At 38.8% G+C, this 26,292-nt stretch overlaps 1 protein-coding gene across 9 annotated transcripts in view; it reads left to right on the top strand.

The window, feature by feature from the left end:
• DIP2A (disco interacting protein 2 homolog A) overlaps positions 1 to 26,292 on the top strand; it is a 139,881-nt gene that overhangs the window by 68,428 nt on the left and 45,161 nt on the right. For 8 of the 9 annotated variants that reach the window (XR_012629400.1, XR_012629399.1, XM_074872366.1 and 5 more), the window contains exons 4-13: positions 6,465 to 6,584; positions 12,067 to 12,312; positions 18,502 to 18,630; positions 19,452 to 19,571; positions 21,500 to 21,697; positions 23,310 to 23,401; positions 23,647 to 23,757; positions 24,464 to 24,587; positions 24,881 to 24,990; positions 25,420 to 25,522. Coding sequence is in view for 7 of the 9 variants with exons in the window: in XM_074872366.1 (XP_074728467.1) it covers positions 6,465 to 6,584; positions 12,067 to 12,312; positions 18,502 to 18,630; positions 19,452 to 19,571; positions 21,500 to 21,697; positions 23,310 to 23,401; positions 23,647 to 23,757; positions 24,464 to 24,587; positions 24,881 to 24,990; positions 25,420 to 25,522 (1,353 nt within the window). In the remaining 2 variants the exon portion in view is untranslated. The remainder of the gene's footprint in view (positions 1 to 6,464; positions 6,585 to 12,066; positions 12,313 to 18,501; positions 18,631 to 19,451; positions 19,572 to 21,499; positions 21,698 to 23,309; positions 23,402 to 23,646; positions 23,758 to 24,463; positions 24,588 to 24,880; positions 24,991 to 25,419; positions 25,523 to 26,292) is intronic. The other variant, XM_074872367.1, reaches the window with a different exon arrangement.

Here is a 26,292-nt window from a genome sequence, read left to right as displayed (position 1 = left end):
GTTTCCCATCATTGCTCTTCTAACTCATGTTGCATTGAATATTTTTGCCTAGAATGTGTTCTTCACTTTGAAGTTTAAACTCTTGGGGAAAAAGTTCTTACTTATTGCATTTCTTTTTCCCATTAGTGATATGACAAGGCTTAGTGTGCTTGGGTGATACCAAAACCAAATAGTGGTGGCTTTACTTGACTTGATTTAGGTTAAACATAGGTCTGTACAAGGTAATGTAGATACAGCTTTCAGAATCCAGTATCTTTTTTGCCTTTTTCCTCTCTAATTTTTAGGAAAATGTTCTTCAGATTTATTTCATTAGTGGTTCTCTTCCTTACCTCAGTGAAGGTGTTTGTTGCATGTGTTTTTACTCTTTGGAAGTATTACTATGATTCCAATAGATGTTGAATCACCAGTAGATTTGAGTTTGAAAACGCTTCATGGTGTTGATGCTTTTTTTAATGGCTACTCATGCTGTGAGATTTATGTATATGTAGATCATGAATAGAAATGTTGACAAGGTATCTCAGAAAACACTGAACACTCAGAAAGCACTACTGCAAAGTAGCTTCACTTTGTTCCTCCCAATACTTTGACATAAGAAGAGTCACAGTTTGGCTTCACAAAGTAGTCCCAGTTTATCTGAGAAATTCTGACTATGCTGTAGGTGTTTTCTACCTAAAGAAAAGATGTCTACCACCACCAGCTTGGAATGTTACTACCTTTTTGAATTTCCCTGTATGTTGACACACACTATGTGTTGTGAAGGATGAACAGCTTTAGGCTATAATTCTGGATACTATTGCTTCTATCAATTGCAGGCCTTATTAATTCTTTAGACTTTTTGGGGGAGTGGAGGGTGTGTTGTTTCTTCTTTTTTTTTATTTCCTACAATCTTTATTTCTTTTTATCCTTTCTTTGCATTTTATCAGTTCTTCTGTGTCCTTTTCAAGAGTAGCTGATGAGGGTTGAACGCAACTTTTCATAGAACAGGATCTCTTTCTGGAGCAATTATAGTTATTTTAGAACCATCAACATAAATTACTTAAAACAAGCAAGCAGAACAATTTTGCCTTTTTATGCAATCGATCTGCTATGTACTAGCTGTAAGTACTTCTTTTTTTATAGTTTCCCAGAGTTGTTGTCCATTTAAATTAACTATAATGTTTATCATCTGCAGATTTTTGTCTTCAAGCAGTAGATATTACCAAAAAACTTTCCATCAATAAATACTGTAGGCTACTAAATTACCTCAGAGATCCCGGAACAGCAGTTAACCTTACAGTGCTTTAACAAGGTTTTTGTTCTGTTAAATGTGACAGCGTGATAGAGAAAGTGAAAAATGCAGAGACTTTGCAAGAATTCGTCTGTGATAAGCGCTAAGACCCTCAGTTTAGAGGATGCTTGGTGATGGGTGTATTGCTGTTGCTGCTGCCTTTTCTTCCAGGGAGGATGTGCAGTTTGTGGTGGAGGCATTGTGCCTTCTCCTGGGTTCAGCGCTGCTGCTGCCTGGTTTTGGGTAAGAACACAGCTGAGTTAGCTGGTAAGCCTTTAGGGTGTCTGGAAAAGCTTTCCTGCAGATATACTTTCTCTGTCCTCTCTTGCACTTTTTTCTGGTTACTGTTCTTCAGCCTGTTGGATATACAGCTGCAGTATCTCTTCTGCCAGCTCGCCTGGAGCAGGATCCAGAGATGCATTTCGGGAGCACGCCGGGATGTACAGCAGTGTGCCATATATAGCAGCACTCTCTTTCATCTCATGGGATAAACCTGATCCTCTCTGCTCTACCAGCCTTCCTGGAGTCTTTTTAAAAATTATTTTTGCTTTTGTTTTGATTTTTTCTTTCATTGGCAATCCTTGTCACAGGGATGCAATCATATGGGACACTGGTTTGCAGCAGCCATTTGTAGAGGCAGACAGCACTGGTTGCTTTAGCTGCTGGTATTTGGAGATCTGTAAATAGAAGGGAAACTGGTCAACCTATGAATGTCATTTTTTTTCTTCAAAGAACCGTAGAAATTCTTCCTCCTGTGCCTAAGGCAGGAACAAGAATCAGAGGCTGATAAACAAGCAGAGGCTACAAACAGGAAAGAAAAATGCTCTTCTAATAGCTGGAGGGTTTAGGGTGTAAGAGTTTAGGTGATTTATAGTCCACAAACTATTTCTTAGTTTTCCTCCCCCATCCTTTTTTAAGGACACGTAGAAGGAAAGAAAAGAAGAACCAGTACGTAAAATGGAAGAGGAGATTATGTGGTTTACTACAACAGAGGAAGGAAAAAATGTTTTGAATCAATAAAAAATTGTGGATGGTTGTTTGTAGCTTAACGAAGTATAGAAACTTAGAATTATTTTTTCAAGACTTTTTTTTCCTGCTTTTGCATGTATTTTTCAGCATACGTATTTTTTTCTCACTTTGGTATGTGTAATCTTCACGTTAATGAGATGCTGGACTTGCTGTTCATCGCTTTCAGTGTTCACTGTTGAACATTTGTGTTCCCTGTTGTCAGACATAGGACGTAATACAGATAGATCCCATTTGATCCGATTTTAATGACTATTTAATGCACTGAAGAACACTGAAGTCCACAGTTTTTACATGTTAAATCAGTTTCACAGTAAATTTTTAAGAATTTCGTAATAGACGGTGGTAGAGAGCTTCTTTCTGCAATTCCAATATCCCATTAAACTTTAGAGTAATTTATGAATTTTTGTACCCTAAATGTTCTGTTTCTTTAAAATTATTTCATTCCTTTTACTTTTTTTAGTGAAGTCTGTTTAATTGTGTACATAGTGTAGAAAAGCTCTTAAAGGAAATGTAGAATAGGAACAAAGCATTCCAGGGAAGTGAAACCAATTACTTAATTTATATGACTGAGATGGTCGTACTCAGTTGGTATCCAAGGACGAGATACTAAAAGAAAAATTTCAAGCTGGAAATAGATCTTAGTAAGTACAGAAGAAACTGATGAGTTAAATCAGCGCTATAAAAATAAAACATGAAACAGAATAAAATTTTATCCTGACTGTCTTCTGGTTGCGTTTTTATCATTTAATCTAGTATTTTCCAGGTTTTGGGGTAGGAGTTAGGAAGGCTAGAGGAGGAGGTGGTGCTGATTTTGCCCTCTGGAAGTGGAATAAAAAGTAGTTCCCATGTTTGCTACCACAAATCTGTATGACCTGTCCCACTCTACTTTGTTAAAATGCCTCCACACACCCTTGCCTCAAGCTAGTCCCTTCCATTCCCTAAATACACAAATAGCTAAGAATGCTTTCATTTTTTTTAATCTGCAATGTTATTTAATGATTTAATGAGTTTATATACATACTATAAATATCGGGGGGGGGTTTCTGTCTTTTGGAAGACCTTTTCTGGAGAGAAAACATTTGTTATGTTCCCCTTCTTCCTACCAGATGTTAATGTAACATAAAAATATCTTCTAAATTATATGGAGATATATGCATGGTTGAAGTGAATGCATCCAATAGTTACCATCGTTTTTTAAAAACATAGAGCTTAGTTTTGACTTCAGGTTTTGCTATGGAAATGTGTCCTGCAGAATTGGCATTTTGCCTCTAGCTTTTAAGGCTGCAAAAACAACCTTTAATTTAAGTAATATTCTCAAGCCTATGGATAGCAGTAATGCCCTTGGTGCATCTAATTAGCGCAGCAAAATAAGAATTGTGTCGAGTTCTGCTTAAACTTTCTGGAGTTTTGTGGAATTAAGAGGTTTGCTTTGGGGTATCCATGAGAATAAACTGCAACAGTGGACACCTACAAGCGGTGGGGGGGAATGTCCAAAACTAAGGGTCAGAAGAAGGCAAGACTTGACAAAAAGCAGTAGCCTAGATGTGGGAAAGGGAGGCAGGGAGACATAGAGAGAGGGTAGTGAATTTTTAATTCCGTAAAACATCTACAAACAACCCCTTGGTGTGAAGGACAGCAGTAAAAATCTAACATGGTGTCCAGTATAAAAAAAAAATAAAATCTTGTCTCAAAAGATGGAGGTTTAATAGGTGATTTTTTTTAAAAAAATTGTTTTTTTCCCCTCATAGCAGCACTGTCCTTGAATCTCACAGCTTAATTGCACAAAAAGTTCTTATTTGAAGCAAACATCTACCTAGTAAATTCCTAAATCTTGTAAGAATACACAGGTTGTATAGTATATTTGCATATATATATTTTAAATGCAGCACTGAGCAGATTATCTGGGGGAAGCTGCAGACTTAAAAAGCAGCATTGTTACTGCAAAGAACTAGGTGGTGTCTGGGACCATACGCAACAGGGCTTATTTTGATTTTTCTGATCCATTTGGCCAGGCTGAGGGAAACTGTTTCTCATTTGGAGCTTTCTGATTTTTGGTTAAGAGTGGACTGGGTTTTTTCTGGCATTTCTCTTAAAGACGCTGTGCTTTTTGGTACTGGGGTTTTAACTTGCTTCTCTCATGGCATCTCTTTGAACTCATGTATTGCAGTAAATCGTGCTGTGTAGTCAGGGACCAGAAGTTAAATGCCTGCAGTACATGGTGTGAATATGCTTAGGAGCAGGGGGGATTTTTACATGTGGAAATGGAAGTGTTCTCATCTAACGCAGAAGATGTCAGATTAAGCTATGGTGATTTTTGTCTGACTTACCTAAGAGTAGAAGTTCCGAAAGTAAGTCATATGGCAGCATCTATCGTTAGAGTTGGTTAGGAATATATTGCATGAAGCCTTCTCTGGCGAGGTCATGCTTCTGAGTTTATGGGCAGCATTTGTAATCTCTTTTTGAAATGGAGAATTAAATAGTTGTCCCCCAAGTGTCAGGTGTTTATCCAGTGCCTTGGGACACAGCTGCCTTTGGAAAGTGCTTTGTGCCAAGGCTTCCTACAGGTTTACATTGATGTGCTGTGCTTTGCTGTTTCCTAGCCTTTAATTCTTTGCCACGCTCAAAAATCTCTTCTGATCTGTGTTCAAATATATACTGGTTAGCTTTCCCCTGAGCTATGTCATGCTTTGTCAAAGGTAGCTGGAATTGATCAGCATGTTTGAAATAAATTAGGAAGAACCTCATGCTGAGCATGACCAAAGCAGGTTCAGGGCTAGTACCACAAATGATATGTTATTTTTAAAAAAGGTACCATAAAATATGAAGCCTTAACTGTAGTCATCATCAAGCTTAATCCCTATAGGTATGGGGCAGAAAAATTACTTTTTTTTTTTTTTTTAAATAGGTAAGTTGTGTAAGTGTATGTATGTCACACATCCGAGTTTCACACCTACAGGTCTATCAACCTGTTATGTATTTGCAGCCATAGACGGATACTTAATGAAAGAATACATCTTTTTTTCAAATTGAACAGTTTCATTCTGTAATTCCTGTATAGCAGCTTCCGTGTAAAAGAAATGTGGTAAGACAAAAACAGAATCATAATACTTTTGGGCCCTTTGTAGCTATGTGTGAGTGTATACATGTTGTACTTGTTTTTCATGAGTTTGAATCTTGGGTCATAAGTTAAAGTATATTTTTGGTCTGCCTCATTTCTCCTTGACATCTGTTCACTCCTCATGAATTTTCTTTCTACATAAGTTTTAGCTTTTGACACCATTGAAATATATATATGTCAAAGAGAAAAATCTGCTGAAGGCAATTTAGAATTACTTGAATACATTAAATTTTATCTGCAGTGTGGTCTTGATTGTACACTAAATTCCTCTTTAATCTCAGTTTTGGCTTAGAAATAAGAAAAGTTAAAATACAACCCATGAGTACATGAGGGTAACTTTTGCTTTCAGGAAAGTGAAAACACTTTGTCTCTTGCCTAATTCTTCTTATATATTTAGCGTCTTCTTTCTTTTTATTACTTGCGTTCTTTTGTGAGAGCTTCAAGTATACATTTTTCACTTCTTTACCCATTGTGGATTTTGAGGAGGAAGAGTCCAATGCTGTTGCCAATTCAAATTATCTGTGTTGAAATTTCCCCCCCCCCCCAAATGAAAATAAATCATTGCTCAGAACTAATGTACTAGGTATTCTGTAACTTCAGTATTGATTTTCAGGGTGTTCTTCCTTTTCAAGCTGATTTCATGAGGAAAATATGTCAACTTGACCCTGCGTATATCCTCCCTTAACTTTTGAAACTATTGCTTCTGAGCTGAAGTTGGGTGGGAGGCAGGTGTATTTATTCAGTCCTGTTAAATGCCAATGAAGGAGAAAGTTGTCACAGCTTCACAATTGAAAAACCATGTTCCTGTAGTTTAGCTTTGGACCTTTCTGCTGTCGGAGAAGTGCTGCTTCCTCTGAAGCTGAGAACCTGCTCCTTCCTGCAAGCTGAGCAACTGGGCTAAACAGGACTAAAGCCCTAAGAGCTGTCGTGTGTGATTCAGCCTTTGGATTTGAGCTGTAAAAGATGGCATTGATGTCTTCTATGCTTTTAGAAAGAAAGAATGCTTAAACTTAATCTCTTAATATTTTTGTTTGTTTGTTTTCTATGTAGATGTCCACACTGAAGCAGTACAGGCAGCACTCGCAAAATACAAAGAGAGAAAAATGCCCATGCCTTCCAAAAGACGGTCTGTTCTTGTGCATTCTTCAGTAGAAACGTACACACCTCCAGGTATCTATTGAGTTAACATACATAAATCTTGCCAGGTAAACGTGATAGCAAAATAAAAGAGCAAATGCTTTGTTCTAAGTTGTAAGTATGTTGCAATAAACTTCTTCTATATTCACGTCTGTATTTCCTGATAATCAGGTGTTGGTTGGGTTTGTACTTTGATGTCTTACCTCAAGATTTTTCGTGTCTCATCTAGAGATACTGTAGCTGCTAAAGGTATGCTTGTAAGCAATGATAGAGTTAGCAGTTGCCCTTTATGCATTAAGTATGTTCTCTTACGTAATATCTTGCTTGAAAGAAGATAATCTTGGGAAGCATGACAGAGCTGTAAATACCTTATTTCATGTTGCATAAGATTCTTTTTTTTTATAGTTGAAGAAAATGCCAGAGCATTAAGTTGCTGCGTTAGCTTGCAGAACACTCATCAGATGGTTTCAAGTGTGAGCCATTTAAAACGTTCAGAAAATCATATGCTATAATTGTTCAGATTGTTTAGGTCAGAATGTTTTCTTTCATTTTTTTTTTTAGGGGAAAAAAAAAGTAATCTTCCTGCTGTCTCACAATGAATTCTCTAGAGGTTAAAAAAAAAATCTCTCTCCAGATAACATGTTATGCTAGCAAGCCAAGTGTTTTGGGGCCAGTGTCTTATATACAACGAAGAGGAATTTCCCTAAACTCTTTAAGTTTTGAATGATGTCCTCTTGTCTTTTCTAATGTGGCCTGGGAGTAGAGGCACACTGACCTCTAGTGCCCTTCTCCATCAATTCTATTTCTTAACCCCCTTCTGTAAAAGAGCAGGTCTGCTGTGCTGCTCTCTTGCTTCCTGGGCTATATCTCTTCTTTCTGTTCTTCCTATTTAAAGGAAATGTCACTTTTGTTTGCTAGTCACACACTTTTGTATATTGTCCTTGTGGGTTCTCTGGTTATTTCATTAGTTAAGAAATAATAAGGTGCTTCTGTAGTCTTATATATGATCTTTCTTCACCCTTATGTTTTTGCCTGCAAGATATGTTAAGGTATCATGCGTTTTGATTAGCTTATTCTTTTATTATATATTTCTCTTATTATTGTGTAATCTGAAGCCCATCAGGGCAGCCGTTGCAGCAGGGTGGTTGTCATGCTCTTGAGTTCTCTTGCGTACATGTTGCTTCGGTATGTGAAAGTTGTCATGAACTGCATAAAGTGAAATCCTGGAGAAAATTAATGCATAGTGACCATCTGTATGCTGAGGCTTTGAGAGACAGGCCCTCAGGTTTCTGTTTATAGCTCTTCAAAGCACTATTCCTTCTCACTCTCCACAATAAACTCTGATAGAACAGTCAGCGGTGCACTTCATGCAGCGTCACTCTGTCCTTTTCTCTCATTCCTCTGGTGTGACAAATCACTGCGTGCTTGGAGTGAGGTATATCTCGACAAGAAAAGAACATGCCACTGTTCTGCCTAAAATTTGCTCTACAAAAATATCTGGTCTCCAGAAGCTCAGCTGAGAGCGGAGGACAGCTAGGCTTTGCTGTCTCCCTTAGCTTTTCAAACTAGGAGGAATTTCCTTGCAGTTTTTTTGAGAGAACCAAAATACTCTCTTGTGAATACCGTCAGGACAGATTTGAAGCAATGTCCCTGTGGTTACTGCTGTGCCCACTCTGCCTGAGGTCAGGGCTCTCCATGCTGCTCTGAAGGAGCAAAATCTTGAAGGGGGTTAAGAGACTCTATTAAAAAAAAAAAATAAAATTGAGATGCTGTGGGTAAAATGTTAGATTATATGATAAAAGCTGGTCTGCACACCTTCTCAGGAGCACAGAAAGTGGCAGGCAGGGGAGCTCAAATAATACCCCGCCCCAGTTACTCCCAGGCCTGTCCCAGAAGCCTTCAGCCTGTCACAGACCCATCTCCAGAGGAGCACAGGGAAACAACAGGAGGTGGGATCAAGTTAAGGACTCAGAAGAAGGTCACCCTGTCCAGGTCCTTCCTAAGGCTCCTCTCCAGGCATGAAACCCATCAAGACCAGTCAACACTAGAGCACCTTCTGGACTGAGGGGGGATGCTGTGGAGGGGTATAGGACACATTATGAGATGCAGAGCAGAAGTATTTGGGGACTGCATGGGATGTTTAGGTGAGGAACCACAGATGGGGAAAAGGGTAGATTTAGGTGATTTGTAGAGCAACAAGGGTGGGGAAAATAGTGGAGTAAGGGGATAAAATGTCTGGTCATGTACACTTGCCTGGGAATGCCCTGCACCTGACCCTGCAGTCTGTCCTCTCCTCCTGTTTTACTCCATTTCTAACACCTCTCCTGGATGAGGGACTCTATATTCTGTGTAGGTGGAGTGGCTGCGTCAGTCAGTCCGTGCAAACAAATGGAGTGGGACTGCAGCCTTGGGCATGTCCATCTAGGTGCCAGCAACTGGGGACACTGGGATCCAGGGGCAGCTACTTGGCAGACCAAGTACCCAAGCCCAGCTGCTGGAGGGTTGCACATTGTCTGTGTGTGTGCACGTATGACCTCCATCCTCTTCAGCCAGAGAGGGGAGCAGGATGAGGCCATGGAATTTGCCCATGTTAGAGGGGAGCAGGATGAGGCCATGGAATTTGCCCATGTTTGTGCAAGTGTTTTTCTGTGTTTGTGCTGCTGGAGAGCATCATCTTCCAACATCCCTGCCCAGGTGGTTAGCAGAGAAGACAAGTATACTCGCACTGGGCTTTGGCAGGATACAGGAGCACCCTAACTGATACATTCTGAAAGAGGAGTGAAGTGTCTCTGGGATCTATCGTGCTGTTTCTAAGAGAAGGTGATTTGTTATGAGTTGCCTTTATCTCTGCAAGAGAAGGGGCCACTGGATGAATTCTGTGTCATGGGAGATCAGGCCATTCAAAAATATTCTGAGGACTTGCTTCAACTATATCAATTCACAAGAATAATTGTATTTTTATGGCCCTGCCTTTATTTGCAAAGTTAGCTCAGCAGGAAAGATCTGAAATTGCAAAGAACCTGAGTAGCGCTGAAGCATCTAGTTTTGTTGTCTTAAGCCATTAAACCACTGCCTTAAAATCCATATATTGGCAGAAGTTAATGCAATTAAAACCAGGCTTTCTTAGTAATTGAAATTTTGTTGCAAACAGTCACCAGGAAGGAAGCATTGGATTCTAGTCACAACAGTATATTCAAACCCATCTCCTGACCGGCAGTAATGGAACTGCTTTCATCAGTCATCCTTCCAAAAATTTTAATGTACTTTTGTTTTCATCCCATCGAGTCTCTCATCCTTCCCATACGGATTTCACATGTTCAGAACTTGAGCTGTAGTCTCGATGAAGGTTTGGTCCAAAGGGCGGTGGTTTTTGTGGCTCTCTTGGGTCAGCTCCCAGCCAGGAAGAGCCGCAAGCCAAGTACATAGCATTCTGCTCACAGCACGCTGAGCACCACTAATTAACTCTTGCGACTGCCACGGAGCTAGTTACTGATGGGACGTTGACTATTTTTCTGTTGTAATTATGTTTTGACGTTAGAATGTTTTTACTACAGAGCCTTCGTTTTTGTACACAGTTAATATTTTACATTTAAAGTGGGTTTTTTCCCTCTCCACTTGTATAAGACTTCTGAAAGCTTAGAAATTTTATAGAGACTTCATTAAACTTCTGTCTGGATAAGGAGATACTCTCAAAAGTATGTATTCTTAGAGAAACCTGGTTTTTCTGTAGTTTCATTTCTTACTCTGAAGTGATAGTAGATAGCAAATGTTTTGGACTTGGTGTGGTTTTTTTTTTTTTGAAACCTGACTGTTTGTAGCCCTATCTTGTTCCATATTCCTGGAATTGTTTATTTTTGCTTTCTGTCTAAAAGAAAGGCAAGGTTGCAAGCACTAAGGGGCAGGTTTGGCTCCTCTCCAGAAGCAGATGGAGTCAGCAGCCAAAACTACAACCGTGGCAGTAGACCAGAAATATCATACAAGGCACAGCCCCAGGAATGGTGATCCATCTGTATCTTCTCAAAGATCAATTGTTTGTGTATTTTCATTCAAAATTGTCATGTTTGACTAGGGATGTTCAAGTAATGAGAGATCTGCGATTTGAACTTTGAAAATGCCATTGAGTTAAGCAGGCTTGTGAAATGACTTCTGATTTTTGTGTTTTTAGAGTGTTTAAGAGCAATTATTCTGAATATTGTTGAAAATGTACATGTTCTTGAAAAGCACAAAATTAAACACCTGGTAACTGAAATTTGTTGCCAAAGATGAGGAGCAGATTTTTAATGTGGCTTCCACAAAATTTATATAGAATTGTATATAGCTGAACAGTGACATGTTCAGAGGATTAAAAAAAAAAAAAAAAAAAAGCCAAAATTAATATTGCAGAATTTCTGAGGTAACCCACCCCACTATCACCCAGGATTTCCATGTCTGCAATGGTCACCCTAACTTTTTCAGAAGCTGCTTTTCAGCTCCTGCTGACTTCTTCATTGGTCTGGCCATTATATGTGACTTAAAACCACTCTTCACAAACTGACTTGATGTGAACTTTATCAGTATATGGGCAATGCATTGTTTTAGGAGCTTTCTTTTAATTACCCTGGGAGAGGTGGTGGTGGGGGGGCATATAAAGGATCGAGTTTTTAAAATGCAGCAATCTCTTTAGGAGGGCAGGATTTTATTTCTGTAACAAAACTTCCTGTTTTTCACTCAAAATCAAGAAGGATGTATTTTCTTGATCTTTAGAAAGACCTTTTTATTTGTTATTGAGTGGATAATGAATGTGGAAAGATTGAGCGTCAAAGGGAAACTTCTGGAAAGTTGTAAATGATGGAATGGTAATTAAAATAGGAGCCTTTATCAGACTTCTAACAGCAACAAATAAACATCTAGATTGAAAAGATACTTTATTAAGCATTTCTATCTAGTGCTAATTAATACCAGTTTATGTGGTTAAAATACATGCTTTTAAATTCCTTTAAGTTATTCTTAGATTAATGAAATTACTCTTTCATTGAACTTTATAGCACTGGGCTTTTTTTAGTAATCCTCAAAAAATTTGTCAGAAGAATCGAAAAGTGAAGAATTTCCCCCCCAAATAAAAATAAAATACCCAATTAAAAACGTAATGGAATTTATTCAGGCGGGATGAGATCCAATTTACCTGTTCAGCACAGAAATATTATTTCAATGGAATAGTATGCTCGCTGAGCATGGTTAGTGAGTGTACTGGGTACCTTGGGTAGAAGCCTTTTGTGAGTCTTACGTCCTTTCGAATAGAGGAGGTAACTGAAACTTTGCTTCAAATATGTTCTAGCTATAATGTGTAGAAGTTGTTGCATTAACCTAAAAAATGGCAACGAGCAAAATTTGTGCATGTGAATTTACCATTTGCTTAATACATGCATCTCATGTGTAGCACATGAGAACACTGCGTGAAGAACATGGAAAAACTTCATGTTCCCGTCTGTTGGGTCATTCCCACATTACATGCCTGTCATCGTTATTTTAATCACAGACACATCGTCAGCATCAGAAGATGAGGGCTCGTTACGTCGGCAAGGGCGGATCACCTCCACTCCGTTCCAGAGCCATTCCAACGTAGAGCCCTGGCTTAACCGGGTTATTCAGGGCTCCTCCACCTCATCCTCTGCATCTTCCACCTCATCTCATCCAGGAGGGAAACCTGCTGCTGCTTCCAATACTGCTACTGCCACCACTGCTGCCACTGTGCTTGCAGATCTCATGGCACACACCCAGCTAGGTCAGTAAAGAACTGCCTATGTGGTTGGAATAAAATCAAATTAAAAATCCCAAAGCAGAGCTTAACACAAAAGTCTTCACCAGAAGATATCTGTAAATAGCCTTAAAATGTACAATCCACAGACCAGGTATGTATGATATATATGTATCTAATTTAAACCAGACGAGTTGTTCATGAGATCTGAACATGCATTCTTCTTGGTAAAATGCTTGATTTATCAAGAAACTAAGGTTCAGTTTTACTGGATTCAAAAGCAGAATTTCAAAGGCGGCATATTTTTGGTGCGTGCTTTCCAATCTGCAGGTATTTACCATAGAGTAGATAATACTGGGTTGTGGATTTCAAAGGTAACTCCATTGGTAAACACCAAAAAGACTAGAAAAACATCCAGAATCTTTTGGAAAGTTATTAAATCAGAGATATTGACAAAGCTAGATTTCAAGCTCAATTGTGATTTTTTTTTCCCTTTAATTGAAGTTTAAGTCATGAATAGTTGTTTATTGTGAAACTAGAGTGAAAATCTGGAAGTACTGGTAAGCCAAAATGTAAATGTGAGTTTTGTCTCAAAATGTAATGCTGAAGATTATGTTTTTTGTCCTAAAAATGCAGAGCACTAGTCTTGTGCTAGATGTGGTAGGGAGGGAGAAAGGCAGTCTCTTCCACCATGGAAATAATTTCTACAATGTTGTTGTACACTGTAGTGAAGATTGATAGTGGATCTACGCATGTGCAACAGGTCCACACTAATGTTAAATGATGGGATAAGACCTAGAGGAGAAACAGTAACTTTGTATTTCAACTGATTTTTTTCCCCAAAGTAATTTAGAAAAATGAAATGAAGAATTATGTTTTTATTTCACTTATGGGCTACAGCATGAAGTTCTTGTGCTTCTAGTAATAGGCAGTAGGCATCACATACATTGTTCCTGGACATTTCAGGTTTGGGCAGTTTTGGTGCTCTACTTACCTGATTTTCTCTGTGGCTGTATGCCTGCATACGTTATATGGACCATTTTTTCTGTTTTGTTGGAACAGGTTAGGAAAAGAGATTGAAATGCTTTAGATTTAAACTGAGTGTACAGACTTCTTGTGTACTTAGAGGTGTCAATTAACATGATAATTTAAGGCACAAATATATTTTACAAATACCCATTCATTTAGCTGGTCTAGCTGTTGCCTTCAAATTTTCTTGAAAGCCCAATCATGTATCCTTTAGACTTCTCTGTTTAGATGATACAGACAGTTCCCAGTTCTCTCAGGCATGAGGCAGCCATTCATGAGAGGGTCGGTTCTCTGTTTTTGCTGGTTTGCCCTCCAAGTTCCTTCTGCCTTATACTAAGTTTGGGGTATCAGCCATAGTTTATAGTAGCTATTGGCTTCAAAACCTAACCAATGCTTGTCGTTTGTGACTGGGAGTTTTACCTCTTCAGATTCCTAAAGCACGTTATGAAACAGGGAAAGGGATATGAACAAGCTCGAGCTTCCATGAAAGAGCATCCTCTGGATCTTCTGTGTGGCTTAGGTGCTGACAGAAACAGGGATTGACTAATTTGGCTGTGATTAACATCCCAGTTTTCACAGTGCAGGCAGTTTTCTGCACGTGGAGCTGGGATGGAAAGAGGTGGTAGCTGTTCTGAAAGGCTCTTTAGATGTCAGAGTCTGGGAAGAGTTACCTGTGTCTTTCCTACTTGCTTTGCTCCCTCCTCTGTTTTGTATGGGGACCTCTTTATTGGGGAAGCAAAGTATGGAGAGTAATTCTGATATCTAAGCTTTTACAGGGCAAAACATTTTTCCCCCAGCCTGCTTAGTGCTGTTGCCTTAGAAAGCTCCTGCGTGCTGAAATGTTGGGTTTTGGTTTGTGTCTTGCAAACTTACGGGCTGCATTTGGCTTTGTTTATTTTTCTGCACTTCATCAGTACTTCATCCATAAACACAGTTAGAAAGATTTGCCTCTTCAGTTAACTGTTGTGGCTTTATTTCTAGTGAAATTTGTCCTGTTTGTACAAAATGTACCCATCTTACTGCCTTTAAAGAAATCTAAATTTTTATCTTCCCATTCCCAAGCTTGCTTATAATGAGAAATTTGAAATTTTTTTTTTTACTTAGTGGATTTAAGAAAGATAGAATATGTCTATACCTTGCTTTGAGGGCATTCTGGATTTCACATTATGAATTTATAAGAATCATGTTTAACTCCTTAAAATTAACAAATAAACTTGGAGGGTTAGCCATAGTTGTAAGTGTGATTGAAATTCTTAATATAGCTGTAAAAGCTTGCAAGCATCCTGTTATGTCTAATATCTCAGGCCGTATAAATACATATCAAATTTCACAACTAGCTTCTTAAGACCTATCCATCAGGGCTATTTAATCTTCAAAACTGTATGCAAAATCAAGGCCTTATTAGCAGTTCAAAGTCTAACATTTAAACAGCTAAATGTTGGACTGCATGCAGTGGAATGGTTTGAAATGTCATTAATGGGAAATAAATATGCAATCATAGTATCTATCAGGAAGAAATCTCGGGGATCGTTAAGAGCTGATCTACTAAAAATATTCAGAAAGATAAAATTTCTAATGCCTTTGAGAAAAAATTAAATGTCCTTTTGCCTAAGAATAATCTTCCTCATTTCTGAAATGCTTGCCGTATTCCATCGCTTGGTAACATTCATGCATGTCCAATAACAATTCAGTTGTGACATTTCTCATTTTTGTCTATAGTCTTCCTTGCTCACAGGAATATGAAAACTTAGTTCTTAGATTGCAAACTTTTTTGATTATCAATTAGTATTAGTATACTTTCAAAAAGGACTCCTTTCATTTGTCCTAAAAGAGTTTATTTTCTCAGTTAATGCGCTGACTTCAGCAATATAAAAGGCATCTTACATATTTTAAATATTATGCCTTACTAAAATATTCTGTATTTTGACTATGTACTGAATAGCTATTCAAAATTTTGATATGTCGGAGAATTTAAATTTAGCAGATTGTTCCCTTGCAGCTCATCTTCTCCAGCTTGTGTTTTTACTGATGAGATCATGCTAAATTCCCAAGCAATAGACTGCAGTGGAAGTGCAAGTTTACAGTATTTAATAAAGTCAGATAGAGACATGCATTATTTTTAAGCTGTTTGTCTTTCACCTGTAAAAGCAAGGACACCATCTGCATGTTGGTTTGGGGTCTTTTTTTTCTTTTAGTGTAATAAATAAGGCTAGCAGTGTGTCTAGGTTTTTCTCAAGGTCACCATCTCAACTGTGGAGAATTTCCCAACTTAGCTCTTGTTGAGAGTGGCTGGAAAAACAGATTATCATGGTATTTGACCCACTGTTTATTGAAAGACTTAAAAGTACAGTTCCTTTTCTTAAGGGGAAGCAGGGTTATAAGAGTAGATGTTTTGAACTGCTGTGGCTCTGTAAGGAGTTTTACAGGAGTTGTTAGAGTGAAGAGTGTTAGGAACAGTTTCAAAGAGTTTATTGAAGAGAAAATGCAAGAATGAAGTAGTGGCTTGTGGATCCTATTTTATGTTCTGGCTGGGTTGGTGTGCTCTTTTTTGTTTTGTTGTTCCAATACAATTTAATAAAGGTGCTTTTAAATGTCCGTTTTGGTTGAGTGGGTTCCTAGAGACCAAAAAAAATTATACCCAGCCATCTCTAGGTCTAACCCGACTTCCTGCTAGGTAGGGAGTTTTCTAAAGTGTTGGAGTCTTCACACTGAGAATTCCTCCTTAGATACTACTTTCTCTATTTTCTATATATTCTGTATAATTTTATATAGAAAATAAATAATATATTTATTTAATCTGTTCTATATAATTTTCTATATCGTATCCCATACATTCTTTCTTGGGCCACTGCTCTTTTGTATTTAACTGTCTTCTAATCAGTAACAGAAAGGTGCTTCAGTCTAAAACCAATTAACTTTTTTCCTGAAATCACAAGTCTGTGAAGACTTCTTTTTTTTAACTACTCACCACTTCTTTTTTTCTGCTTTGCAACAGTATCTCTAGATGATACAGACTAATTTAATGGATTCTCATGGGCATATATTAATAAAATAGATGCCTAAATATTAATGAAATGCCTAAATAATTAATGAAGCTAATGTGATTTTTATCTGAGCATAAATCCTGAAAATTGGACTTATTCTTTCTACATGCATAGAAAGAATTTTGCCTTCTCAAGGCAAAATTGGGAGGGAGTCAGTTCTCTGCTGCATGTAAGATGAAACACCTGTGGACAGCAGAGTTGTTCATAAGGACCCCTGCCATTTCCCTGCTATGGAGGGACATTGATTTGTGTCAGCTTGGCTCCCAGATGCTTGTAAGAGATGTGAATGCTGTAGATTAGCACCTCCATATATAGCTATTTTTTGTGCTTGTTTTCAGCTGGGAATGATTGTTAATGGGTTTTTTGTTTCTTTACTGAGCACCCTGTGAAGTAGTTACACAGATCAGCTTAGTTGTCACCTTTTCTTATTATTGGTTCTAACTCGGGCAGTTGTCAGACATCCTTCTTCTATCTTACCCACATGAAAGGAATTTGTAGTCCTTGCTTAGTACCCAGCAAGACAGGTCTCTGCAATACAAAAAGTGGCCTTGCAGTAATGACCATTGGGAATGGATTTAATTTTTTCTTCTGGTGATCCCTCTAAAGCCACTTAAGAGCTGTACTGGTGGCTCGTATGGCAGCTCTGGACATCTGTGAACAGAGCTGTGAGCACTTGTTATCTTGGTGCTAATCGCTTCCTCAAAATGGGTGAAGTGATATATGTGTTTCACATCACTGCCTAGGTCGCCCTATGCTTTTAAGTTCTTTCTGCAGGATTTGTGGCACGCTGAGGTCCTTCAAGGGGTATCGCTGCGGAGCTGCGTGACCTCAAGCTGTTCCTCCAGCACAGTGCAGCACCATGTTCTTAAGCTCCTTCTTGTTGCACTTCTATTTTTATTTCAGGCTTCAAATTCTTGTTTTTTCTTGTTTGAACGCTTCTCCCCAGTACTGCCATCTCCTAACCTCTGTTTCCATTCAAAGTTGTTCCATAATCTAGGTCACAGTTTTGGAGTGACAGTATTCCCTAAGCATAGTTCTGCAGCACGGAAACGTGGTGCAGATCCAAGCAAAGCAGGCTTTTGCTTCCAGGTTGTTGCGAGGTGGTTCTCAAACCCCTGTGAGTATGTGAGGATTTGAGAAATGGCCCCGCTTTTCCTTTGTAAATATACATTATAAAAAATTTAATTGCTTGTAGTGCACACCATTAAAATGAAACAATGCCGTGTACAGCCATAAATGGCCACCTCGTGCCTCAGAAAACCCTGAACTAAATTTATCTGTTGTGAGTAGTGTGTGTGTATAATGTTGATGTCTACACCACAGGTTTTTTTGAGGGTTACAGGCATTCCAGCTGTTTGCATTGATAGATGCCCCAGTGAAGACTATACTGTGTCTGTACCACAACATGAACAGGAAGCTTTTACCACAGTGTCCTTGCAAGACTGTTAAAAATAGGTGGTAAGAAAAGCTGCTAAAGGGAAACCATGACTGGTCTTAGAAGCTGCAGGTGACAGTTTAAATCAGCTGTTACCCTCCTCTGAGGCAGTCTGTCATCTCTTCGTGTTCATCCTCAAGGTGTGTTCAGGCCTAAGTGTGTTATCTTTCCCACCTGAAATCTTAATCTGTGTTTCTCAGCAAAAGGCTTCCCCTTACAGCCTGCAGAATGGAGAGAAGTGCTTCGTGTTATCCTGGGGCAAAAATTACATTCTTTTAGACCTTATGCTTTTGTCCCTTTCTCTTCCTATGGGACTTAGACTAGTCATTCCAGTTCTGTGGTGAGACTTTGGGTGCCTGTATTTCTTCTGAGAGATGTGAGACAGGCTTTCTTTGTAGACTTGTGCTGTTTGCTCATAATTAATCTCCTCACTTTCGCCGTGGAGTGAGCCCTTGCTCACTTTATTGGCCAGAATTTGTTTGGATCCCTCTGAAAGTTGGAATAGCTCCTCTCCACCCTGGAGAGACAAAGCGCTTCCTTTCAGGATTCCCCCTGTATCTAGAAGATTTTGGTTACAGTTTGATTAGAGAAATTGGACTTTTGTTAAAAGAACACGAGAGAACTGCAAGAATTCTGTAATAAGCGACTTTGGCTATATTTATTCTTAAATGACTGATGAGCTCCCCTGTCTGTATTCTGTTTCTACAGATAACCACTCTGCACCTCCAGATGTAACCACTGGCCTGGTGGAACATTTACATCATGAGCGTCCACAGGTAGCATCAGTACGAGGAGTTCCCAGAGGCTACAACAGCAGCATTTTGGAAACTGCAGATGGTGATTGTATTCTAAACCTCCTCCCTTCAATCCCTGTCCCTTTTTCTGAATAAGCAAAGGCGTAACAGAGCTTGACACCCATCATGTGCTATGTGCCTGCCCCCTCCAAAGCTTTACAGTAGTGTGGTGTATTTGTCAGTCTGCCACAGGTGAGGAAAGTGTACTGAATTTCCCGTGTTCTGCTGGTGGGAGCCGTGTCCCCGTTTCTGTATATTTTTGTAGTAAAAGGCAATGTAAGCCCTTTAGTCTCACATTTTAATTTTATGTTGCCTCAGAGCTTTAAGTTTCAATAAAAATAAACAAACATACACATTTATGTTTAATTTAAAATAAATATATCACATATACAAATGAAAATCAGCATTTGACATGGTTTTGTATTGTGATTATTTTTTGCTAGCCCTGTAAAATATTGAAAGAATCACTTTTTCCAAGCATTCTCACAGTTTTCAGTACTGAATTAACGTTAAGATGTAGCAAATACCTAGACTCATGAAGGAAAGGTTTGTTTTGGAATCTCATGAAGGAGTCAGCAGTTTGAAAAGCTAAATTAAAGTGTGAGAAGGTACATGCATCAGCCAGGTAGCTAGGGAGCAGGATTGTTTTAAAACAAATCCAGGGTTGAAACTTCTACTGATCAAAGCTGGTTTTTTTGGTGTTTTTTTTTTTTTCTTCAAACAAGCTGCTGATCTTGAATGACTCCTCCATCTGAAAGCTGCACTGAGCTTAGCGTGATGTTGTTAGCAGTGTGGCAGCATGTGTTTTAGTGTTTTTTTTTTTTATTAATATATGGTAAGTAATAAGTCTTTTCTGTTTGGCAGGTGTCCCAGTGAATAGCAGAGTGTCCTCTAAAATCCAGCAGCTTCTGAACACCTTGAAAAGACCAAAGCGCCCACCTTTGAAAGAGTTTTTTGTTGATGATTTTGAAGAACTGCTAGAAGGTTAATTTTCTTTCAAATACATTTTTCACTCTTTGTGTAAGCTGTTCAGGAAAGAACTGATACTTCTTAGCAGGCATTGTTTTCTTTTTCTCTTCCCAGTAGAAAACAAATCATAGTAGAGTTGTTAGATTGGAGAGGAAAGGTCTTGTGCTGTCGCAAGTGTAACATAGTCTTCAACTCAACCCTCCTACTCGGTGTACTTGTTCTCCTCTCCTCCCTAGCTTTGGAAACTCTTCCGATTCAGCCCAATTTGGACCAGTGTGATGAGCTAGTAAATACTAAAGACAGTGATTTACAGATACTTGGAGAATTCTATTCACATCTTTGTCAAGAAATTCATTCGTCCAGAAATGATCATGTTTGGAGGCAGTCCCACCATCACTTTTTGCCTCAAGAGATTTTAAACTGTGCTGTGTGATAATCGTCAAATTTACAGAGGGTGCTCTTTGGAGGAAGTTAGGGCATAGCCTAAGCATAACTGATGGTGCAGTGGACCTCAGGAAGCCTCTGAGCAACCTCCTGTTCAAAGCAGGTCTGACTAGATGAGGCTGCTCAGGGCCATGTCCAGTTCAAACGTGGGCATTCCACGGCTTCTCTGGCTGCTCGCGTTCAGCTGCTTGTTTACAAGCACCCCCACATCCTGCTCCACAAAGCTGCTTTGCAGCTGCTCAGTGCCCAAATATAGTTAGATGAAAAAAGTTACTTACTAGTAACTGGGATTTATTATGATAATATTGTTGGCATGCATGTTAATACCCTTTTCTTGAAATCCAGAAACTTTCATTATTTTAGAGGTTCAGAGGAATTAAATGCATTGAGGGCACTGTGCAATCAGTGTCTTGTCTGTGCACTACATGAAAGGATAGTGCTTGTACATGCTCTGCAGATGCTGCTCAGCTAAAAACCACTGTTTTCTTCTCTGTATGCATGTGTCTGGCCGGAAGGAAAAGCATCTCTACCAAATGTAGAAGTTGCTTAGCAATATGTCGCTGCCTATAAAACCAGCTGCATCAGCTAATTTTGGAGAATTACTTTTGTTCTGTTCTCTTAGTCTTAAAGATTAAATGGAAGTGTTGTTCTCGATGGGACATTTTTTGAGCAGCTGCTACTAGACTCCCTGTACTGTTTGATACTTGAAGATATTAAGTGATTGCGATTCTAGTCTTCCACTTGAAGACTTTTCAGACAGACTTTTGTTGAGGTGCATATATGTCATTGTGGAGAGTGGAGAGCATCGCTTTGAACTGTTAATTTTAGTTATTGCCTAGATTGAGTGTTAACTAATTCCAACTATGAGTTTGTTTTGTTAACTAAGATCGAGATACTTCACCCTGAGCAGCTCGGAGCAGGATTTTAACAGCAGGCTACTCAGAGAGCAGATGGCGTACAAACCCTGCAATGTTCCACAGCTGAGAGACATGATCCAGAAATCAAACAAAATACTCTGTGAGAAGTACAGTTTTAGTTGTAGATAATCCATACAAGGAGCATTTGTTTTCTTTTTTAATACATTGTTACCAGAGCATAGTGCTCTTCATCACCTGCTGAGAATTTGTTGCAGCAAAAATAAATGTCCAGTTGTCACTGAAGCCATTCTCTTTGAGAACACTTATTAACTTGGTGTAGGCTTTCATTTAAATAAATGTGCAGAACAAACAGACAAGATCGTCTTTCCAAAGTAGAGAAAAAGTGAACTAGAGATTCAAATTGTGTTCCTGTGGCCAGGTCCTTTGAATAACGTGGAATCAGAACGCTAAAGTGATGGTAGTTATTTTTTGTGAAGCCAAGAGATGATTAGCATAGCATCATCGTAACGCAGAGGAGAAGTAAGGATAGCTGTGAGAATGGTGTGTAGGGTGGTCTATTAACTGTAACTTGCACATTTCATAAGGATTGACATTTGTCATTTTACTGTGCTCTGGTTTTAGTGCAACGGCCTGACCCAAATCAACCAAAGCCTGAAGGAAATCAAATGAATGTACTTAAAGGTGAACCCTTAGGGGTGGTAACCAACTGGCCGCCCTCTCTGCTGGCTGCCCTGCAGCGCTGGGGAACTACCCAGCCAAAAGCCCCCTGTCTGACTGCCTTGGATACGACTGGAAAAGCTATTTATACGCTTACCTACGGTAGGGATTGGTAATAACTGAGGAAGAATTAGGCGTTCCTTGTGGAACGAACAATTTGCTTTACTTAATAGGGACTGACTGTGCTCATGACAGATACTTTGAGATTGCTGTTCAGATGCAAATTATGAATTTGTTGTATATGAAAAACATTTTAAAGAAAGTTAACAAAGGGAAAATATATATGGTATTGATTCTTTACAAGTGGCTCTTTTTAAATTTCAGACAGTTGGGGGTTTTTTTCTTAAAAAAAGGCTAAAAATAGCCTGGTGTAAAATAGGAGGAAGAAATGAATGACTGACAATTCAGTCTTCAGATTTCCAGATATTAAATTTTAGCATGCTTTTGCATATCCGTATAGAGAAGATTTGTACTTCAGGAGCATATTAAAGATGTTAGTGTGGGAAATGAAACTTGCCTTTACCAATGAACGAGAAGTCTTATAGTAATTGCATTTTTTTGGAAGATAATTTTGTCCCTCAGGACAGCTAACTGCAGCATTTCATGGTAAAGTACGTTAAAATGTTAAAATTTCGTGTTTGTATTCTTAGAGATGAAGTATGCTTACAGGAAATGTAACTGAGCAGCTGCATTAGTTTCATTACTTTGCAGTGGAGCCTTGAGAGTTGTTCAGTTCTACGTGTTTAGTCCTACGTTTAAAAAAAAGAAAGGAAAAGACAAACTATAAAGAAGCCAAACTCCAAATTGTACTTGGGCTCTCTGCTAACTGCACTGAAAGGCCACTGAACTATTTGATGTGCTTGAGCCCTGTGTAACTTTTTTTTATATAATGGGAAATTACACAGGAAAAAAAACCTGTTGAAATGAAGAAGTTTGAGACGCACAAACACAAAATAACTGATAGTGGCTACATGGTGTGAAGGGATTGACTGTGGATGTCGGTCCATGATAAAGACCCTGTACTAGAAGGCTGAATTCAGATGCATGCTGTTTGCCACAGCATGCTTCTTGGGGGGGTTCTTGCTTTGATTTGCCATTTACAGTGGATGGGTTTTGCCGTTGCTCAATTTTTAATAAACAGGTTTTTTAGCAAAGCTCTTCTTTGTTTTGGAGGCTACAAATTAAATTTGTTTTTTATATTGTGTCAAATAGTTAGATTGTTGTCTTTGTATTTAATAGCTTGGAATAATTTTTTGTTTTGAATTATTTAGAGCAGTGTAGATCACTACAGAGCAATGAACTGGCATTTCACAGAGCCAGATATTGTGGCATTCATTCCTACCCTTTGTTTCTTCAGTTAATTTTTTGTCCTGTTGAGGACTCTTTATCCCAAGCAGTTTGCTGTCTCTAAGAGCCCTTAGGAAGGAGTCCTGTTAAGTGCGTTTTGGAAATGTGATTAGGTTGTGTTGGCCAGGCTGCATGTCTGCACACACAGACACGCACTGGAACACTGGAAGAACTCAGCAGGTTTGTGAGGTGGGATTGCATTCACAATGGCAATGTTCCCTTTGCCCCAACAGGCTCATGTGCCTGTTGACCCAGTTTTAATACTATTGACTTGCCTAATGCATATAGAAAGCACTGAGATTTTCCAATTGCATGTTAAAATTTTAGTCACTATTTTTTAATATCTGTACTACCTTTTTTTCTTTAGGCAAGCTGTGGAGTCGAAGCTTGAAGTTAGCATATACCCTGCTAAACAAGCTAACCACTAAGAATGAACCACTGCTGAAGCCTGGAGACCGGGTAGGCTTCTGTTTGAAATGGGCTCTGTGGGTAAAATAGACAGTGAGGAACAACTTTAGCTAAAGAAAGCCTTGTCATCTTGTGACTTGTAATACTGTATTATCACAACATTGAGTATTTCTGTTCATAGTTTAAGTATGAACTTGAACGTCATTGTGAAGATTTTTTCCATAAAATAAAAAGCAGACGTCCCTCTGCCAAATGACAAAAACCCCATTTCTCGTTATTTTAATGTATTTTTGTAGGTAGCTCTCGTATTTCCTAATAGTGATCCAGTTATGTTTATGGTGGCGTTTTATGGATGTCTCCTGGCGGAAGTTATTCCTGTCCCAATAGAAGTTCCACTAACAAGAAAGGTAGGCAAATGCGTTACAACATTTTTATGGCTTTGTAAATAAATGAAGTGGGGGGTGTCTGAATCCTATAGTCCTTATATGGGACCCCTCAAAGCCAGCCTGCCCTTCTGAAAGCAGTTCAATATTTAGTTAGGGAAAGGGGGAAATAGTATGAAGCTATTAAGTTAACTATTTTAGGATACATAACTGTAAAAATTATTTTAATTCTTTTTTTTTTTTTAAAGATGTGTGAAAATATTTCTTAAAATACAACACAGAAATGCAATGACAGCTCAGGCAGGTGGAGACACCATAGTTATTGAAAATCACACATCACCACACACAGTAAGATTATGAGGGAAGGTGTGAAATCGGAGCTGAAAAGTTACAGGCTCTGCTCTTCAGTGCCTCAGGACTCAGGCGCAGCATCAGATCAGCTCTCTGTTTTACCAGAACTTGCGAACACCCCTGTTGAGTTGGGGAGGGATGCACAACCATTGCTTGCCAGATCTACTGCCAAATCTAACTTAGTTGGCACTAAAGAAAACTAAGCCTTTTGAGCGCAGACTTCAGTCTTTTGTCTTCCATAAAACCTTTTATAGGCTAGAATTTTGGTTTTTTCCTGTGATATAAATTGGCTTAATATTTTCTAAACACGGAAAAGCTACAGTAAACTGTACAAAAGCTTCATTATTTGTAAATTTTCTATAATATGGCTTCTCTGTAGGATGCTGGCAGCCAGCAGATTGGATTTCTTTTGGGCAGCTGTGGAGTAACACTAGCTTTAACCACTGATGCCTGTCAAAAAGGCCTTCCTAAAGCTCAGACTGGTGAGGTGGTTACATTCAAAGGTATGTTTTTAAGGTACTCAAATGTTTTTATAGGATAAAGAGTGGGTATATCCATTGTTGCTATTAAACTTAAATCTTTGAGTTTGCTTGCCTGCCTCTAGCTTGCCTATAAAGAACCACTGCCATATAAAGAAGAAGTGCCTTCATTGTCAAGACAGTACTTAGTGCTGCTTCTGCTTGTCAGGGGGGTGATTCTGCAGCTTTTGCTTGTCTCCTGTTCTTATCCCTGAATGCCAGGGAAATAATCAGGGGAAAAAAACTGTAATGACAGTAGCTTTTCTTTTTCTTTGAAGGCTGGCCTCGTCTCATTTGGTTTGTGATTGATGGGAAGCATCTGGCAAAACCAACTAAGGACTGGCATCCGCAAGTACGGGATGCCAGTGCTGAGATTGCATATATTGAGGTGATCCAGTATAATATGCCTAACTTACGGTTACTCTGTTGTAGTTCGTGTCACAGCATGTTTTCTTCCTTTAATCTCTTGATGCAATAGAAGAGATGATTATAATATTTTTAAGTGTGAAACAAGAATGTTACCCTCAAAAAGGAAAACGGTCGTTGCACAGTTGTGTTGAATCAGATTGAAGATTGGGGATAATTGGCATTTTTGGATTCCTAGGACAATTTGTTTAATTGGAGTAGGGAAACAGTCAGATTTCACAACAATATTAGTGTGTTCTCTGAACATAAATGTATTTTTTACGCTAGCTTTTTGTTGTTTTTTTTTCCAAGCTCGCTTCATTTTTATAATAAAATATCCTTTCAGTTCACTACCATAAATTTTCTGGATTTTGTTTTTAATCTAATGCTTGTGTAAACTTTCTCTTTTCAGTACAAAACAAGCAAAGAGGGCAGCACAGTGGGCATTACTATATCTCATGCTTCCATGCTGGCACACTGTCACGCATTGACTCAGGCATGTGGTTATTCAGAAGGTAAGTTAGGTACAACTTTAAAATGATATTCATAGCTTTTAATATTCAGACATTTTATGTTGCAAAATCATGTTTACTGTCTTAAAAGAACTTTAGATAAGCAGTGGTAGTTTTAACTGTAAAGGGAAAGACAAACTTCCTCGGTGTGATATGTGAAGGAAAGTAAGAAGCCACTTGTGAAATCACAATCAATGTGTATTAAATTTTTTTTGAGCCAAGATCCTTATCGATTTTATTCAAGGGTTTGGATTTTAGAATCTTCATAAATTTGTTAGTGGGTGGTAAGAGCTATACTGATTTTTCATCCTCTTGAAAAGAGCTTTGTTACAAATCTGTTTTGCCCTCCCTAATGCCTTTTGGACACTGGCCACTTTATGAAGTCATAAGGGGGCCTGTTTGAGATGCCCACGTGCAGAGTTAGAGGAGCCCTCCCAGCAGAAATTGAGGGAGCTTTCTTAGACTGATCCTAGAGACCATTTGGGTTAGTTGGATCTCTTTGAACAGCTTTGGATGCTGCCAGTTCCAGTTGTAGCTGCTGTAACAGTGCAGACTGGTGTGCCATGCAGACAGGCAGTTATGCAGCTTCTTATCTCACAGGAGAAGGAGTTGCAGTTGCTGACCAAAGGGAAGGCCTTTTGAAGTCTTGACTTGAAACCCAGTAATGACTAGGTGAGATGTAAAATGCATCATAGTCCTTACAATTCTACTTCGTAATCCCTAGGAGTGTGACACTTCACCCCTAAAAGACAGTCTGATCAAGAAAATCTGAG

Source organism: Strix uralensis, chromosome 6, assembly GCF_047716275.1.
Source record: "Strix uralensis isolate ZFMK-TIS-50842 chromosome 6, bStrUra1, whole genome shotgun sequence".
Lineage (NCBI taxonomy): Eukaryota > Metazoa > Chordata > Aves > Strigiformes > Strigidae > Strix > Strix uralensis.
The sequence above is the reverse complement of the archived record's forward strand: the minus strand, read 5'-3'. Positions and strand labels throughout refer to the sequence as shown.